The following is a 20,300-nucleotide window of genomic DNA, read 5'->3' as shown; positions in this document are numbered from 1 at the left end:
CTAAGGATGAATCAAGCATAATCTTCAGCATTCTCATTTTGCAGCAATGATTGTGAATGAACCTTCTGATTTGGCTGAACTTACTGGAGGTGCTGGTGTTTTAATATTTTCAAAGAAGTGAGTTAGACTGGCCTCATTATTCTTTCAGTCAAAACAAGAAACTATTCTTAAAACAAACGCATGCAATAAAAATGGCCCAGGCCATTTTAATGTGGTACAAAATACATAGATAAAATGACAGAAAAAAACAATCTCCAGAGAAATGGTGTTTGATGGAAATGGTGTGGACATGGCTCAAAGGACAAACTGCCTCTCAGTCTGGCATGAGAATAACTAATTCATTCAAAAAGAGCCACTGTTGTGGGTGAAGGGAAGTTGCACTGGTCCAGAGAGAAATGTTTTTAAGACCTGGGAACGTATGATACCGAAACAAGGTCTCTGATAGGAAAATTATTCAGTAATCCTGTACTGGCATTCCTCTGCTTGATGAGCTTAGTCACAGGAGTCTTTGCATATAATAAGTTTGTGATGGACTCTCAATTTCTACTCTCCCTCCCCCTCTTAAGTTTAATGTGTAGTAGTATTCATTCACAAGTCGTACATCATCCAATACTACCATCATTTCACATTTCATAATGGACGAGGAGGCATTGAGTCTATGCTAACGCTCAGATTCCCCATTCCCAACGTGCTGGCAAATAATCTATGCCCGTATGTGCATTCAGTCTCACCCCTCTACGGATTTGCCTGTAACCTATTTCCCTCGCAAACCCATCAACTGATTCTGATTCTCCTACCACCCTCCTAACCCAGTAGTAATTAAACGTCGCAAATTAACTTACTAATCTTTGGGATGTGGGAGGAAACCAGTGAAAACCCGGGCCATCATGCGGAGAACGTGCAAACTCCACAGAGACAGCACCAAGTGTCAGATCAGGAACAAGCCTGGGTCGCTGGAGTTGTGAGGCAGTATATTGTCAGATCTACATGCTCTTTACATCCTCTCCCAATCCAGATCATACCAAAGAAATAAGACACTTCCTTCAAAATATAACTTAATATTTTTGGGGAATCATTTTCTTTTCTGCTACTGTACTATGGTAAGAAATGTAAATAAAATTACAAAAGGTTCTAGTAGAGTTCTAGAGAGCTAATTTTTGTGATAAGGACCATAAGCCTAAGCTAGATTCTTAGTGAAAAGGAAACCTCATAACTTATTGCCCTATAATATCAGCTGCATTAAGTAAATAAAGTGGACATGTTCCGAGCTAGCTAGTTAAAAACAGGGTTTCGGATTCCAGAACGAGCATGATCAGTTTTCAGCTTCCTATTGAGAATGACGGACATGATAAAAAAGGAAATGCTCATCACCCCGAGAATGACAATTCCAGAAACTAATGCACTTGACGCGGAGTTGAAATGAAAGGCAGATTTTCCCATGTATCCTATAAAGCAAATATAAAACAAGTCAGATTTGTTCAATTTTTATCAAAATATTTGCTATTCTAATAGTAAATTAAATTGTGATGTTTAACCTTCTACAGATGCACCCTAGAAAACATACTGTCAGATTGCATCACAGCTTGGTTTGGGAACAGGTCTGCCCAAGACCACAAGAAATAGTAGTAGATGTAGCCCAGCCCATCAAGCACATCAGATTTTCCACTATTGACTCCGTCTTTAGTTCATGCTGCCTCAGAAAAGCAACCGACATAATCAAAGGCTTGTCCTACCACAATCATTCCTGCTTCTTCCTGGTCCCATCAGGCAGAAGATACAGAAGCTTGAAAGCATGCACCACCAGACTCAAGAATAGCTTCTTCCTTTCTCTAATCATGCTTCTGAACGGTCTGCCATAAGCAAGGGAACTGTCCGATTCACTTCTACCCCACTCCGGATTTCGTATTTTGTTCATGGAACTGATGCGCTACAATACTGAAAACTATATTCTGCACTGTATCTTCCCCTTTGCTCTACCTATCGTGCCTAGTCCAAAGATGTACAGGTTTGTAGCTTCTGTAAATTGTCTCTAGTTTGAGGGATAATGCTAGGATATGGTGTGATCTCTGGTCTGCGTGGAGTCGGTGGACTGAAAGGCCCATTTCCACACTGTATCTTTAAAATCCAAAGTCCATTGTACTTGAGTTTGACTTGATTGCATTTCTGTATAGTGGTGTCTGATCTGATTGGACGGCATGCAAACAAAGCTTTTCATCGTACCTTGTTACATATGACAATAATAAACCTAAACTAGGATTCTACTTTGGTTTTAAGGCCATTCTACTACTTTAAATGTACAACCGTAAAGCTTTATAGTTTGTACTAATTTGACTTGGAGGTAGACGAAGTAAGACTGGGAGACATTTTAATTGCGCACTGCAATAAAAGAACCTTGCATCTCTCTGGAAATGTGAGAGACTGAGAGCAAAATGTCTCCTGCTTCTATGTTCCTCAGATTTATAATCAGACACATGGTGAGAAGGGCCATGAAAACTGCGTGAATCACCCCCACATTGCTTTGAATTATCTCCGTAATTAGTTTGAGATTGCATCACAGCTTGATTTGGGAACAGGTTTGCCCAAGACCACACAAAATTGCAGAGTTGTAGATGTAGTCCAGTCATGGCTTATACATTCATGTTTGGTCATTTGCACCTAACAAATTACCTTCCCCACCCTATTTAAATATTTTATTATTCGCCTTAAACTCCTAATACAAGTAGCTTCCAACTTGTTATTTCTTCCTGAGTAGAAATGTCCATTGATTTCCATACTTCTTGACTATCTTGTATTGATGTACTTCAGTTTGTCTTTCTCTATACACAAGCGTGCTGCACAATGCAGACACACATTTGCCCAGTTACATATCATATCATATCATCATATCATATAGCTACAGCCGGAAACAGGCCTTTTCGGCCCTCCAAGTCCGTGCCGCCCAGTGATCCCCGTACATTAACACTATCCTACACCCACTAGGGACAATTTTTACATTTACCCAGCCAATTAACCTACATACCTGTACGTCTTTGGAGTGTGGGAGTAATTATTATATTTATATTCCTAAACCTCTTTGCTCCTTTACTACTTTACTTTGTTACTTCTCAAGCTTCCTTAATTTCCTGCCAGAAGGAGGTTATAAAACTAATCAACTTTGTTTCCATTTTTCAAGTTTTATTTAATGCCTCCTTTGCAGTTTGATGCACCCATCCTCATTTATAATGATGATCCCTTCCATTTCAGTGTAATCTTCACATTGATTCTGAAAACCTACTTGATTCTGAAAACCCATTGATTCTGAAAACCTATAAGCTGTGAGCAATAGTGGCACCAGCGATAAGCCTTTCGGAAACCCATCTTCCATCTTCCGACTCTGTAAGCAGTTGTGCTTAACCTCTCCTGTTTCTCATCTTTCACTCCCGTTCTGCTATTTATTTTTGCCCCATGCATTAAGTGCCACCTAAACAAAAGACTTTTAGATAAATTACATTTATTAAATTACCCTCACAATAGACAATAGACAATAGACAATAGGTGCAGGAGGAGACCATTCGGCCCTTCGAGCCAGCACCGCCATTCAATGTGATCATGGCTGATCATTCTCAATCAGTACCCCTTTCCTGCCTTCTCCCCATACCACCTACCATACTTGTCAGAAATTCATCTCTCCCTTTGGTATCAAGCATGCAAAACGGTCAGAAGTTCACCTGAATGTACACCACAGAGTGGGGTCATGACTTTGCAGTTCATTCAATTTAAATCAATAGAATGAATCCCAGAGGCAGAACATAACTTGTTAATCAATGTGCGGCATGAGTACTGTTGATGGCTGAGGATAAGGTTGACTCCTCTTCATTTGCTTCTACTTTTCCCAGCACCATCTGCAGGGTGTGGATGGATGTATCAGGGAAGTAGGTTCTCCAGAATCATTTCACTGATTTCCTCAGTTTAATATGTAAGGTACTGTGAAGCCAGTTTAGTTTACTGTTCCTCTGTGGCATTGGGAGATCTGAAACTTCGTTTTTGCAACCTGGACCTCTGTGAATCACAACGCGACAAGAAAACCACTTTTTAAAGATTCTGTTAAAGTGGGACGTATAGAGATGGCTTATATGCTGAACACATAAGCCTCAGAATTAGATTGCAACAAAGGTGTAGAAATTGAAACCCGCTAAAATCTGGCTTCAAAACATTAATGTTCTCATGGAAAATCAAAAAAATGTAGGTGCTGGAAGAATGAAATGAGAACCGAAAGTGCTGTAAACACTTAGCAGGTTATGCAGCATCTGTCGAAAGACAAATAAGGTTAATGTTTCAAGTCAAAGATGGTGGGTCTTCAGTCCAAACTGTTAATTCCTCAATATCTACAAAGAGAGCAACATTTTCTGGCCAGAAATTCATTTCAAAATACACCACTTAGGCAATGTCTCTAGTCCAAAATTTGCATCAAAATAAGACTTACCAACTTGTGATTTGTTTGCTGTTGTGTCATCTGTCAGTAACAAAAGAAAAGCAATATCAAACTAAACATTTATATAATCTAATGATCTGTACAGCAGTTAGTGGGATCTACAAGAGCAGATGACTTTATACATAAATGGATGTAAAGCTTAGGTGGTAGCAGACTCTAGGCGATGGATCATTTTCACCAATCAATAATTATAAATGACTCCTGAATGTAGATGGGCTGGTTAGTATGTTCGCAGATGACACCAAGATTACTAGAGTTGTGGATCGTAGGAAAGGCTCTCAATGTCAAGGAAAACTGCGAGATATCGCTCACCTGCAGAAATGGGCAGAGAAATAGCAGATGGAGTTTAATCCGAGCAAGTGTGAGATGTTGCACTTTGGGAGGTTAAATGTAAAGGAATGGTGTACACTTGGTGGCAAGATATTTGACAGAGGAATCTTAGGATCCAGGTCCATAGCTCTCTGAAAGTGGCAGCGCAACTAAATATAGTGACGTATGATATGCTTGCTATCGTTGATCGGGGCAATGAATGTAAGAGTCAGGAAGTCGTGGTGCAGCTCCATCAGATTTTGGCTAGGCTGTTTTTGGAGTGTACATGTAGTTCTGGTCGGCCCATTACAGGATGGATGCGGAGGTTGTGGAGCAGTTGCGGTTTACCAGAACGCTGCCTGGATTAGGGGATATTAGTTACAAGGAGAGGTTAAACAACCTTAGATTGTTTTCTCGTGAATGCCGGGGGTTGAGGGGAGATCTTGAGGTTGAGGATTTCATCTTTCTGATCCCCTGGTGAGTAAGAAGCATTTAATATATGAGATTCCTCAATCTGATTAGTTTAGATAAAACACTTGTTTGTCACTTCACGCAAGTCCGATCTACGCTTTGCAGCACACTGTAGTCTCTCAACAGCTGCATGGAGGAGCATCTAGTAAAAAGCCCACAGTAGCTCTTCGGGTAAATAAATGTAAGAAGATAACTGCTGTATCATTTGCCTGCAGATCTGCCATTAGAACACACAAGCATCACTGAGAAACGAGTGGTACCATATGAAATAACGTTAATCAGCAATCACTAAAGATCATAACTTCAAAATCATTTAGATGGAAAATCAGATCCAATAGTATTTAATTTCTAAAGTGACTAACACGAGGTCTGACCCATTAAAAAATATTGTGAAGTCTTCAATTATTATTACGGTCAGCAGGAATTTCCAGCCTACGTGTTATGATTGCTTGGGAAACCGAACTTACCCAAACGCTCACTAACATTTGTTTGCTGCTTGTTTGAACCTTACCACTTTCACTCCTGGTGATAATAGGCCCGGCGGTGATAACTGCATTCCCCGTGGAGCTGTGAGGGATGGAAGTAGTAACTTCCAATAAATCTCTTCGTTTCCTTTTGTAACAATTCTGTTAATTGAAATAAAGAATAATTTAATACAGTAGATATTTTGAATTTCCAATGTAATTAATTCGTTGTTTTCCTTTCCCCTTCCTCCTGTCCCCTTTCACCCATATCCCCCCTCCAGCTTTAGATTTCACTCATCTTCTCTCCTTATCTGATACCCTTTTGCCTTCTTTTCATCTCTAATCTTTGTTACTAGCTTCACCTATCTGCTAATCCACCCCCCCCCCACTCACCTGTATCCACCTATCACTTGCCAGGATTTGTCCCACACCCAGCTCTCTTTTTCACCTTTCTTCCCCTAACTCCATCAGTCTGAAGAAGGTGGTCCTGACCGAAAATGTCGCCTAGCCATTCTCTCCACAGATGCTGTCTGACTCGTTGAGTTCCTCCAGTACCTTGCTCTTGGCTCAAGATTCCAACATTTGCAGTTTCTTGTGTCATCGTTAATTAGTTATTCATTTTTCATAACCCCATATCAGTTTTCCATACAATTTTCCCATATCAGTAAGTCTGTAGAGGAAAACATGCGGAACAAGATGATCTGAGTCTTCCCCAACTGGAAACCATGGATGAACCGTGAAGTACATTCCCAGGTGACGGCCAAGACAATTGCGTGCGTCAAACGATCTTGAGCGGTACAAGAAATCTCTCTACGATCTTCACAAAACCATTGGGAATGCCAAGAAAGAATACCGGGACTAACTTGAATCCCAGTATAACTACTCAGACACCCGTTAATTGTGGCAATGCCTGAATACTATAATGGGTTACCAAACAAGATCAGGCAACATCACTTGTGATGGAGTGGCCCTCTCTGATGAACTTAATGCATTCTATGGTTGCTTTGCACAGAAGGCCAACGGCGCAAAGACATCCATCCCAACAGACTTGAGTCGTGCCTCTTGCCACGGACACTGTTGCAGAAGTAGGATCAGCCTTTCTGAGGGTGAACTCACGGAAAGCAACTGGCCAGAATGGAGTCCCTGGCCACGTCCATAGGAACTATGTGTACACACACACACACACACTTACATCAATGGTGCTGAATTAGAGATGGTTAAAAACTTCAAGTCCCTAGGAATAAATATCACCAGCAAATGGTCCTGGATCAGCCACATCGAAACAATGGCCATGAAAACACACCAATGCCTCTACTTCCTCAGAAGGGTTAGGAGGTTTGGAGTGTTGTAGAATGCATTAAAGCCAGTCTACCAAGTAGCCTTGACCCACTGCAGTTCACCTCCCGCAACAATAGGTCCACAGACAATGCCATCTCCCTGGCCCTACACTCATCCCTGGCACACCTAGATAAGAGAGACACCCACGTCAGACTCCTATTCATAGACTACACCTCTGCCTTTAACACCATTATCCCATCCAAGCTCATCATCAAACTTGCGGGACTTGGAGTCAGCACTCATTCTCGACTTCATGACCAACAGTCCCCAATCATTGAGGAAAAGGGCCAAATCATCCTCTACAGTAATCCTCAACACTGGTGCTCCACAAGGATGTGTTCTCAGCCCCCTTCTTTACTCCTGGTACACCAACGAATGTGCAGCCATGTACAAATCTAATTCAACTTACAAATCTGCAGACGACACCACCGTTGTGGGCCGGATATCAAATAATGATGAGACAGAGTACAGGAAGGAGAATGAGAGCCTGCTGTTGAAGCAACAACCTTTCTCTCAATGTCAGCAAGACCAAGGAGATAGTGATCGGCATCAAGAAGTGAAGCGGTGCACATACCCCAGTTTCCAATGATGCCGCTGGAGTGGAGATGGTTGATAACTTTAAATTCCTAGGAGTAAATATTGCAAACGACTTCTTCTGGACCACCCATATTGAATCAACGACCAAGAAAGCACACCAATGCATCTACTTCCTTAGAAGGCTTAGGAAGTGCGGCATGTCCCCGTGACAACAGATGTGTTTTTGAAAGCATTTTATCAGGATGCATGGCAGCATAGTTTGGGAACAGCTCCATCCAAGACCGCAAGAAATCGCAGTGAATTGTGGATGCAGTCCAGATCATCACACAAAACAACCTCCCTTCCATTGACTTCATTTACACCTCACGCTGCCTCGGTAAGGCCGCCAGCATTATCAAGGACCAGTCTCACCCCAGTCTCTTCCTCTTCAGCCCTCTCCCATCGGGCAAGAGGCATAGAAATTTGAAAATGCTTGTCTCCAGATTCAAGGACAGTTTCTCCAAGCTGTTATTAGGCAACTGATCAGTGCTCTCATCAGCTAGAGTGCGTTCCTGAACTCCTATCTACATCATTGGAGATCTTGGATCTATATTTAATCAGACTTTATCTGATTTATCTTGCACTAAATGTTGTACCCTTTATCCTTTATCTGTGCACTGTGGACACTTGATTGTAATCGTGTAAAGTCTTTTCTTTGACTGGATAACACACAAACAAAAACTTTTCAGTGTACCTTGGTACATGTGACAATAATATCCGAAACCAACAAACAGGGATCTTGTTGCACATGTCCATGGAATCCTGAAGGCATCAAGTGAGATCAAATGCAACTTTTTCACTTGCAGAAAAAGTTGTTCCGAAGGCTTGAGGGACACTTGCCTTCATTAGAGAGGGTGCGGAGGGTTTAAGAAACTGCAGATGCTGGATTCTTGAGCATGAATTGCTGGAGGAACTCAGTGGGTCAGGCAGCCACTGTGGAGGGAATGGAGAGACGATGCTTCATGTTGTGAACTTCTTCGGAGTTTTTCTTTCAACCTCTGAATATTATCTATTTGACATAACACTCATAAAGACTTGCCGCAGATTAATTAAAATGATGCCACTTACTGGTGTCAAGAATGGGCAATCGTCTGACTTGCAAAGCTTTGTTACACAGTGCAAGAATACTGGAGACATCCTCTGGTTCTTATGTTTTACAAAGCGAAAAACCTCAAATGAGAATCTGCCCATTTGACTCCTGCCATTTTCTATAACCGTGGTTTGTGAATCCTTGTTACAGCTGTTCTCAGCAAAAAACAAAACAATAAATGAAGTTAGCATTCGTCATAAACTTTGCTGATCCTTCCAAAACATGCTAATGTTTAAGAGTTTAAAATTTGAGCTAATCTGTTCCACTGTATTATTAAAAACTCTTGTGACCAATGAATGAATTATCTTGGAGGATATAGAAGATCTAGAACAAACATTACAACCCTTCCTTTAATGATCCACCCTTGAATGCCCTTATTTGGATATTTAGTGCATTTTAACCATTCTTATCTGATATAATCCATAATATCCTGAGAGTGATGCTACATAATCACCATGACAAAGTCTATTGTGGTGGCACATTGAAATCACTAGCTAGTTCATTGCGAGTCGTGTTGTATAGTTTGAGCTCCTTTCACTAGTTTGTATGACACCGCAGGCTGTCTTTTTGCAAACTGCACTTCAGTTTATGTTGGGAATTTAATTATATCATTGTTATGAGTTCTTTTGAATATAAGGTGGAAAATTGGATGCAACCAACAGGAGCGAAAATAGAGACGCGAGGAACGACAAATGCTGGAATCCTGAGTCAACGCACAAAATGCTGGGGTACCTCAGCAATTCAGGCAGCATCTGTGAAGGACATCAATAGATGATGTTTCAGATCAGGACTCTTCTTCAGACTGATTGTGGTAATGGGGAGAAAGTTGGGAAAGAGGTGGGGATGGGATAGTAGGTGGATACAGGTGAGGGGGGTTGATTGACAAATGGGTGGACACAGGCTAGAGATGAAAAGAGGCAAAAGAGTGCCAGATAAGGAGAGAAGAGGAGTGAAATATAAAGCCAAAGGAAGAGATATAGGTGAAAGGGACAGGTTGGGGGAAAGGATGTGGAATAGAGACGAGGTAATGGGAGAAATGGGATGGAGGTATGATAAAACAGTAGAGCCATAATGCTGTGGAACTACAATAGGAAAATATGATAAGATGATAGAGCGTTAATGCTAGTGATTCAGGTTCCTGCCTGGATTTACCAGAGCACATTTTCAACCTTAGCTTAAAGGTTCAGGACATATGTAGGTAGTTTCTACAGAAAATTGAGTAAAGCTGCCAGGCAATATTAACAGCCCAACTGCCAGTTTCTTGAGTAGGATAAGGTTAAATGTCATGTAGCATGGCAGATATTTCATGGATTTTGAGTTTAAGAAATTTAATTATCTTCATTTGATGGATTAAATGTATCATTTTGGCAAAAGCAATTTGGCAAAACCAGGGAGCTACAGGGATTTGTGTTTGTGCCTCAACAATTTCTGAACTTCATCAATGACTTAGACAAGCATAATATATTCACATTTGCCAATTATAAAAAGCAGGCTTGTTTAGATCTGCAATTAGTAGTTTGTCAGCTCTTATTAAAAATGGCCTGGAGAGAGAATGTGTTAAGCTTGCTGCGATTCTACATGGGTTCAATGTGACTATGGTTGAGATATGGGGTGTGTACTGTTAATCTTTTCCGAAAGGATCAATATTTTTACCCGAGCATGTGTGAAAGGATGTCAAGTTAGGAGAAATGATGTAAAATCAGTCTAAAGTGTGATTTAATTGAAAGTTAACAAGTCGACATGTCAAATTTACAATGACTGAAGAGTCTGAAGCGGACGGGTCACAGCTGTGGGGAGAAAGCAGGAACGGGGTATTGATTTTGGATGATCAGCCACGATGATATTAAATATTGATGATATTGATTGATATTGAATCAGTACTACGATGATACTGGCTCAAAGGGCCAAATGGCCTATTTTAGACACAAAAAGCTGGAGTAACTCAGAGGGACAGGCAGCATCTCGAGAGAAGGAATGGGTGGCGTTTCGGGTCGAGATCCTTCGTCAGTGGTTAGGGATAAGGGAAATGAGAGATATAGATGGTGATGTGGGGAGATAAAGAACAATGGATGAAAGATATGCCAAAAAGTAACGATGGTAAAAGAAACAGGCCATTGTTAGCTGTTTGTAGGCCTGCGCCTATTTTTAATGTTTCTATCACGCAGTGAGACTGGGCAGTCTGCAGAGTAACATGGGTGCAGCTGGCAGGTGGCATGTCCACCCCAACTCTTAGGTCCAGCATTCTGGATTGATAGAGAGACATTTCTACACTCAGAACGTTATGTTTCTTTGGTATTTGCTATCTCGGAGAGCTGTGGATATTGAGTCATGGAGCATGTGGGGTCTTGGATTGGTAGATTTTTGGCTAAGGATTGACAGAGTACATGAGAATGTGCCGGTAATGTAGATTAAGGAGAAGGTAGACACAAAATGCTGGAGTAACTCAGCGGGTCAGGCATCACCTCTGGAGAGAAGGAATGGGTGATGTTTCAGGTCGAGACCCTTCTTTAGACTGATGTCAGGAGAGGGCGAGACGAAGATAGGATGTAGTCGGAGACAGGAAGACAGTGGGAGAACTGGGAAGGGGAGGGGATAGAGAGGGAAAGTAAGGACTATCTGAAGTTAGAGAAGTCAATGTTCATACCGCTGGGGTGTAAACTACCTAAGTGAAATATGAGGTGCTCCAATTTGCGCTGGGCCTCACTGACAATGGAGGAGGCCCATGACAGAAAGGTCAGACTGGGAGTGGGAGGGAGAGTTGAAGTGCTGAGCCACCGGGAGATCAGGTTGGTTAAGACGGACTGAGCGAAGGTGTTGAGCAAAGCGATCGCCGAGCCTGGGCTTGGTCTCGCAGATGTAGAGAAGTTGACATCTGGAACAGCGGATACAATAGATGAGGTTGGCGGAGGTGCAGGTGAACCTCTGCTCACCTGGAGAGCCTGTTTGGATCCTTGGATGGAGTCGAGGGGGGGATGTAAAGGGACAGGTGTTGCATCTCCTGCGGTTGCAGGAGAAAATACCTGGGGAGGGGAGGGGATGGTTTGGGTGGGAAGGAACGAGTGGACCAGGGAGTTACGGAGGGAACGGTCTCTGCAGAAAGTTTCTGCTTTCAACTCCCCCTCCCATTCCCTTTCTGTCCTGGACCTCCTCCATTGTCAGTGAGGCCCAGCGCAAATTGGAGGAACAGCACCTCATATTTCGCTTGGGTAGTTTACACCCCAGCGGTATGAACATTGACTTCTCTAACTTCAGATAGTCCCTGCTTTCCCTCTCTATCCCCTCCACCTTCCCAGTTCCCCCACTAGTCTTCCTGTCTCCGACTACATCCTATCTTTGTCCCACCCCCTCCCGTGACATCAGTCTGAAGAAGGATCTCGGCCCGAAACGTCACCCATTCCTTCTCTCCGGAGATGCTGCCTGACCCGCTGAGTTACTCCAGCATTTTGTGTCTACCTTCGATTTAAACCAGCATCTGCAGGTTTTTTTCCCTAGATTAAGGAGAAGATCTGTGATGAAAATAATGAATATTAAAGTCAGCCAAGGTTTTGTATGGCCCAGCCCAAGCGCTGTAAGGCAGCAGCTCTATTGCTGCGCCACCCTTTCTAATTCTAGAAACAGTCACCCCCATACTCCACAAAAAACTGTTGTGATAATGAACAGGTCATTTACGAGCCTCCACTGAGGCGCCCCACTCTGTGGAGAGAACCCCGATCTTCTCCAGTCTCTCCACCCACAGATCTTAAAGTAGGAAGCCCACTCACCTGAAGAAAAGGTCATATCTATGTTCATCATTTGGATTACCAGAAGGAGTGGTGTAACAATAATCCATGAACACGTGCCATCTGCAGAGATAATGTAAGAGTTTTTCACCTGGAAATGTTCATCTTACTGATAATTAATCAAATTAAATAGGAAAATGAACGTGTTACCTTCCATCCAGATTTGTAGCTTTCACAGCTGCATACACCTTGGTCTTTAAAGGCAACCCCACAGTTGGTATCACTAGAGGAAGGTTGTAGGATGAATCCTGGAGAAATGGAAAATTAGAGTTCTCATCACTCTATTCACTGAATAAACGGATTTTATCTTATAAATCACTATTATAAATGGACGTACTATGTCCATTATGCAACACATTGTTATGGGAAGGTGCAAAAGCCAATAACAGATCGTAACATTTCGTCATGCTTTTTCCTTGTAGCACATATTTGATTATAGTTCTGAATATTATCTGTTTCATCTCATGTGGAAAAATTCTGCTGAGAAATTACAAGGTGCAATTTATGGGTAGAAGGCAGGAAAATGGGATTTGGAGACAGAGATCAGACTTGATTGAATGCTGGAGTGGACTCCATGGACCGAATGGCCTAATTCTACTCCTATAACTTGTGAACGTGCAATTGAAGTCGGGTGAGAGGATGGGGCCACAAGAGATCCCTTGAAAGTGATATTTTGATGCACACAAGGTGTATCAGAATATTCCTTGCAAGAGGAAACTTGTACTAAGACTTTTCTTCTGTCAGCTGCTGGAGGTGCAGAGAATGAAGTTCACAGAGGGAGTGGGCTAAGGAAAGCAGGTTGGGTGCAGGTGTAGTGGGAGCCAGTGAGAGATAATCTGTGAGATGTTATTTCTGTGCTGATAGGAATTACCAAGAAATGAGGAAATGGGAATCACATTAATGTCCTGAGTGATTACTGAGAAATTGCAGTCAAAATAAAGACAGGAAAAAAAGTCAGGATCTGTAGAGAAGGAGGGAGGTAGAGCAAACTGAGAGTAAAAGCCATCAGAACAGTGTGTGTGACTTACACCAAGGGTGATATATTTGCACATTTAAAAAATCTATTATCAGTCTCTGTGAGCAGATAACTTATATGCCTTCCCGGAGTTGGTGAGTCCTCTATACAGGTTCACAAGTTATAGGAGTAGAATTAGGCCATTCAGCTCATCGAGTCTACTCCGCCGTTCAATCATGGCTGATCTCTGCCTCCTAATTCCATTTTCCTGCCTTCTCCCCATAACCCTTGACACCCATTCTAATCAACAATTTGTCTATTTCTGCCTTAAAAATATCCACTGACTTGGCCTCCACAGCCCTCACAGATTAACTACCCTCTGACTAAAGAAGTTCCTCCTCACCTCCTTTCTAAAGGAGTGCCCTTTAATTCTGAGGCTATGACCTCTGGTCCTAGACTCTCCCACCAGTGGAAACATCCTTTCCACATCCACTCGATCTATGCCTTTCATTGTTCTGTAAGTTACAATTAGGTTCCCCCCTCAACCTTCTAAACTCCAGTGAGGAGAGGCCCAGTGCTGTCAAACGCTCATCATATGCTAACCCACTCATTCCTGGAATAATTCTTGTAAACCTCCTCTGGTCTCTCTCCAGAGCCAACACATCCTTAGATATGGGGCCCAACTTTGCTCACAGTACTCCAAATGCGGACTGACCAGTGCCTTATAGAGCCTCAGCATTACATCTCTGCTTTTGTATTCCAGTCCTCTTGATATAAATGCTAACATTGAATTTGCCTTCCTTACTACCGATTCGACTTGCAAATTAACTTTTGTACCTCTGATTTCTGGATTCACTCTCCATTTAGAAAATAATCTATGCCTTTATTCTTATTACCAAAACGCATGACTCTGCACATTGCTGTACTGAATTTCATCTGCCACTTCTCTGCCCACTCTCCTAACCTGCCCAAGTCCTTCTGCAGAGTCCTTGCTTCCTCTACACTGCCTGCCCCTCCACCTATCTTAACATCATCTGCAAACTCGGCCACAAAGCTTTCAATCCCCTTATCCAAATCATTAATATACAACGTGAAGAGAAGCGGCCCCAGCACCGAGCCTTGCAGAACTCCACTAGTCACTGGCAGCCAACCTGAAAAAGCGCCTTTTATTGCAACTCTTTGCCTTCTGCCATCCAGCCAACTCGCTATCCATGCTGGTATCTTCCCTTTAATACCATGGGCTCTCATCTACCTTAGCAGCCCGATGTGCAGCACCTTATCAAAGACCTTCTGAAAATCTAGGTATACAACATCTACCGCCTCCCCTCTGTCTGTCCTGCTATTAAATTCCTCAAAGAACTCCAGCAGATTCATCAGGCAAGATCTTCCCTTCACAAAACCATGCTGACTTCGGCCTATTTCATCGTGAACTTCAAAGTACTGCGTAACAAAGTTCTTTATAATTGACTCTAAAATTTACCAACCACTGAAGTCAGGCTAACCGTTTCCGCTCTTCTGCTTTGCTCCCTACTTGTACAGCAGGGTGATATTCGCAATTTTCCAATCTTCAGGAACTACTCCTAGCTCTAGTGATTCTTGAAATATCACAATTAATGCCTCCACAATCTCTGAGGCCACCTCCTTCAGAACCCTAGGGTGCAGGGCATCCATTCTCAGACCTTTCAGTTTTCCTAGCACCTTCTCTTTAGTAATCGCCATTCCACTAACTTCCACCCCCTGACTCTCTAGGATTGCAAGCACACTGCTGGTGTCTTTCAGATCTATCTGCAGATCTCTGAATCCTTTTTGCAATGTGGTGAACAAAGCCGACTTAATTAATATTTGATGCACAAAGTCAGAGTGTATAGGATCTGTCTGTCGTCAGAGAAATAGACAATAGGAAGTCACTGTGAACCATTTCACACTGAAAATAGACACAAAATGTTGGAGTAACTCAGAACAGGCAGCATCTCTGGATAGAAGGAATGGGTGATGTTTTGGGTTGAAACCCTTCTTCAGACTGAAGAATGGTCTTGAGCCGAAACATCACCCATTCCTTCTATCCAGAGATGAAGAACTACCTGTTCCGCTGAGTTATTCCAACATTTTGTCTATCTTCAGTATAAACCAGCATCTGCAATTCCTTCCTAACCATTTCACACTGCTGCACTCCCTCAGTAATGCACTAGATCGTAAATCAAATTATGGAGTAAGACGAAATGGACCAATCAATCAAAATTCTATCATTTAGGTAATGTGAGCCTTTAAAAGGTTTAAGTTGATAACCTTTTGTCAAAAATGGGAAAAAGGATTGGAATTGGAAATGATTTGGACTTGTTCTTCTTGGTGCATTTCAGAATTTGTTATAACAAGAAGCGTGGTTCAGTTGGATTATTGCTGCTACATTAACGGAATAAATCTTATCTAAAAGAAGATGTTGACAAACTTACATTGTACAGGAGCAAGCTCAAAGTGCTGATAAATGTGCCATTACTGTCTTTCACTGATATTGCTGCAGATGATCTAAAAGTAAATATGTTAGAAGTACTTTAAAACTGAGCAGGAATATTGGTCAAGTATTAAACAAAAGCATGCTGAAGTATTTTTCCCTTTAAAATGTGAACCTACGAAGCCAGCTGGGTGTTGTTGATCAGATACTCCAGTGGGTAGCTACAGCTGTACTTATACAGCAGCCCCGGCAGGTAACTAATGATGGTTGGTGGGTCAGGGGTGTCAATATAACCTGAAATGTTCCCAAATTGCACCATCGAAATATTGCCCAAAGCATTCACTCCTTGAGCAGCAGATACCTATAAAACAAAACAAAAGACAAATGTTACAGATTTTAAGCTCGCGATACGAAGCACGTGTTCTCCGAAGGAATCGATTTCATTAAGAGGGAAGCTTGACAAGAGCTAGAAGTGCTAGCTTATATGTCACTCTCTGGGGTAAAATTTGCTTTGTGTTGAAGCCATGTTGTGGTTATAAAATGCGTACGATAATGATAAATTTAGCAATGGGTTTGTCTGTGCTCAACCCACTTATACGTGCTGGCCATGGTTATATTTACCAGAGGTAGACACAAAAAGGCGGAGTAACTCAGCGGGACGGGCAGCATCTCTGGAGAGAAGGAATGGACGATGTTTCGGGTCGAGATCCTTCAGACAGTCTGAAGAAGGGTCTCGACCCGAAACGTCACTCATTCCTTCTCTCCAGAGATGCTGCCTGACCTGCTGAGTTACTCCAGCTTTTTGTGTCTAAATCCAGTTTAAAACCAGCATCTGCAGTTCTTTCCCACACACTAAATTTACTGGGTTCGTTTTTCAGTGTGTCAGGCAAATAGTAATGTAGAGCAAACACCCACTTAACCGTCTCTCTGGGAAATTGTTTTCTCCTGAGTGGAGCAGGAGCTCAGTCATTGAAACCTACTGAGGGCGAACCTTGACTGCACTTTCCTGCCTCCCCCCCCACCCCACACCCCACAACCTTAACACATGGCAGTCCTCTCCAGCACACGGATTACAGGCTTTAGGTGACAAATGCCCAAGTTCCCAGGCAAAGCAGGGTAGTCATCACCAGCTGGCCCAGTTAATGAGGCCCAAAGACAAACCTTATGTTGCATTTCCTGATTTCAACATTTATTCCTGCTGTCCACTCTGTTAGTCAAGAGAGAGGCAGCCATTGAGAGGCAGCGATCTGTACGAGTAAAACCCAGATTATAAAGGCAGCACAGAACCTCTGATCTCTGCCTTGCAGCACCGGAGATCTGTGGTTGAGTCCTGATCTTGGGTTTTGTCTGTGTGGAGTTTGCACGTTTCCCCCTGTGACTGTGTGGGTTTCCTTCAGGTGCTCTAGTTTTCTCCCAGCCTAAGGATGAGTGGGTTGGTGGCTTAATGGGCCACAGTAAATTGTCCCTACTGTGTAGGTGGGTGTAAGAACCTAAAGGGGGTTGATGATAAAATGGGGAGAAAAAGAAAAATGGGAATAATGTAGGATCAAGCGGGCATGATGGGTGTGCTGAATGGCCTGTTTCTGTGCTGTATCCCCTTATGACTCTCTGAAGTGGTCTGACCTTCAGAGAAGAAGGCACACAGAGTGCTAGAATAGCTCAGCGGGTAGGTCAGGCGTGTGATTCATTTCTAATCACTGCTGAGAAATGAACCCTTTACAGTCCTGGCCGAAAACCCCCATATCACTTTGGAGCAACATTTCAGACTTATGCTGCATAACTAGACCGAGGCTCTTTGTACACAATCCTCTGTGGAACAGAAAGAATATTTAAGTGGATGACATACTTACACTTAATAGCATCTCACTGTTAATAGTCTACATTTGAAGGATCAGTTTATGACATTTTATATATGAAAAAGAGGAGTTAATCTTACCACTAAGTTATTTCCACAGACTTCTAATGTACTGAGGCTGATGGTAAAAACGACTACTGTGGGAAAGGTACTGTTATCAATAAAACCCCTGCAATGTGTTTGGCCATGTCTTCCATTTAATGCTAAATCTGTTTCTGAATAGCCAGAGAACAGGACTGGACAAAAATTAATCTTGATTGTGACGGTCTGCACTCCACAAAAGACAAGGATATCCTTTTCACCTGTTGGAAGAAACATTCAATTAATTCAAATATTTGCCAATCAAAGAAGTTCAGTTTAAACATGACTGTTTCCTTTTATTAAAGTTGACTTTCATTTTGTCGCCATTGACATTGATAGACACACATAGAACATATATAAATAGGGGAAATGCTGCCATGGTTAGATGGTTAACATTTATTTTTTTCGACTCCAGCAATAAAATGGATCTTTGTGAGACCAGTTTATATCCCTTGATGATGCAAAAGGATCTATGATAAAATTCAGAAGATTTCAAATCCATTACGTGGATAAGTGAAAGAATGGTAAATGGAATGGTAACCCTCAACAACTTCTCTGTTGACTCCTCTCTCTTCAAGTTAAAGGTGTAGCCATGGTCACTCGAATGGGCTCTAGCTCTGTCTGCCTTTTTGTTGGTTATGTCGAACAGTCCGTGTTGCAAACATACAGTGGCATCAACTCCCGACTCCTTCACGTCTCTACATTGACGGCTGCATCAGACTGACTCCTGCATCTGTGCAAAACTCGTTGATTACATTAACTTTACCACTAACTTCCACCCTGCTCTCAAGTTCACTTGGCCCATTTCTGACACCTCTTTCCTCTTTCTTGATCTCTCTGTCTCCATCACAGGGAACAGACTATAAACTGACATGTACTACGAACCCACTGATTCCCACAGTTACCTGTATTACACCTCTACGCATCCCGCCTCTTACAAAGACGCTATCCCCTACTCTCAATTTCACTATCTCCACCGTATTTGCTCCCGAGATAAGGCGTTCCATTCTAGGACATTTGAGATGTCCTTTCTCTTTAGTAAACGTGGATTGTTGAATAACATTGGAAATTTCCAGGCACTCATCACCCTCTGTATAAAAGACTTGCCCTGTACATCTGCATTAAAGTTTGCCGCTCTCACCTTAAAGCAAAATAATAGAGCGGAGCAAGATAGACCACTCCATCAAAATCACCTATACTGAAGTGTAGTACGCAAAGGAGCCATTTTAGTAGGCAAAACCCACCGTCTGTTATGCCTCTCGCAGTGTATTCAGTGTTTTGGGGGAACAGTATGTGCGATGATACCATAAAAATGCAGAATATATCTCATCTATCAATTCACAGATTTCTGTTATTTTTCTTTTTAAATGTTTCTGCAAGTTTCTGCCTTCTAAAATGGCGCCATGACATACTACGGCTTTTAGGGTCGAGTGGTCTATCTTGCTCTGCTCTATTATCTTTGCCTTAAAGCTATGCCCTCTCGTATTTGCTTTTTCCATCCTGGGATTTATTTTTGCCTGTCTATCCTATCTACTCTTTCTGTCAAGTCTCACCGCAATCTCTGGTGCTCCAAGCCTGTCTCTGATGACAGTATTTTCACGTCAAAGACAAACACTTTGGAATCACGTTGACATTAATAGCAGTAAATGTTATGTTTATATATATATATATCTTACCAGGGAACCTACTGTGCAGATTAGCATCACAATTGTAGCCATTGAACTGCGTGTCCACTGAACTTATTCTTATGGCCATGAGCAGCAGGATGCAGAGCTGTTCCATTGCAAGGTTGCTGGAAAGAAATAGACAAAACATTCAAATGTCACCGTAACGTACAGCGGAAAAAATATTCTGCTAACGTGGTGTGCTCGCTGTTTGATTTTTGTGAATTAAAGCAAGAGGAATTGTTACTCACTACTTTGTAGTGTGGTCATCCTCGAGGTGTTTCTAAATCTGGCTGAAGTTGTCATACAAGGCTAACCATTTCACCATTGGTTATTGCGTTACTTCATGGCACCAACTAGAGTAATTTTCTTTGTTTGCACTAAACTGAACTTTGCAGATCCAAAAGTCTCTTGAATGCCAGTAGCACTTCTGCCAAAACCACCACCCTGGCAGCGTGTTCCAGGCACGCATCACCCTCTGTATAAAAAACATGCCCCGTACATCTCCATCAAATTATGCCACTCTCACCTTAAAACCACGCCCTCTAGTATTTGATTTTTCCATCCTGGGAATTTATTTCTGACTATCTATCCTGTCTATTCCTTCTATCAGGTCTCACCGCGACCTCCAGTGCTCCAAGTCAGTCTGACTTCTCCCTGTACCTCATACCCATGTGTCAGATAAAGGGTGAAGAGAAGGAGTGAAATGTAAAGCTGGAGGGAGAGATATAGGTGGAAGCGGACAGGAAGGAGGTGAGAGAGGGGAGATAAAAGGGAAATGAGGGTCTCGGGGATAAA

General features: G+C 42.3%; 1 protein-coding gene across 1 annotated transcript; it reads right to left on the bottom strand.

Annotated features, from left to right (window-relative positions):
- Nucleotides 1-1,272: 1,272 nt before the first annotated feature.
- LOC144598492 (zona pellucida-like domain-containing protein 1) lies at nt 1,273-19,620 on the bottom strand. Its single transcript, XM_078408643.1, has 10 exons — nt 19,515-19,620; nt 17,839-18,059; nt 16,082-16,263; nt 15,904-15,976; nt 12,649-12,746; nt 12,481-12,561; nt 8,698-8,869; nt 5,763-5,877; nt 4,463-4,492; nt 1,273-1,445 (listed from the first exon to the last, which is right to left on the bottom strand). The coding sequence occupies exons 1-10, from the start codon at nt 19,618-19,620 to the stop codon at nt 1,273-1,275; spliced, it is 1,251 nt and encodes a 416-aa protein (XP_078264769.1).
- Between the last annotated feature and the right edge of the window lie 680 nt (nt 19,621-20,300).

This window comes from Rhinoraja longicauda, chromosome 12 (assembly GCF_053455715.1).
Source record: "Rhinoraja longicauda isolate Sanriku21f chromosome 12, sRhiLon1.1, whole genome shotgun sequence".
NCBI lineage: Eukaryota > Metazoa > Chordata > Chondrichthyes > Rajiformes > Arhynchobatidae > Rhinoraja > Rhinoraja longicauda.
Note: the sequence above shows the minus strand (reverse complement) of the source record. Positions and strands in the feature narration are given on the sequence as shown.

Excerpts from the sequence above, each read along its gene's own strand:
- LOC144598492 (XM_078408643.1), bottom strand. The coding sequence starts at position 19,620 with ATGGAACAGCTCTGCATCCTGCTGCTCATGGCCATAAGAATAAGTTCA. Across the intron at positions 18,060-19,514 it reads TCTGCACAGTAGGTTCCCTG|GTGAAAAGGATATCCTTGTC; the intron begins GTAAGATATATA and ends TTCTTCCAACAG. Across the intron at positions 1,446-4,462 it reads AGCAAACAAATCACAAGTTG|GATACATGGGAAAATCTGCC; the intron begins GTAAGTCTTATT and ends TTTGCTTTATAG.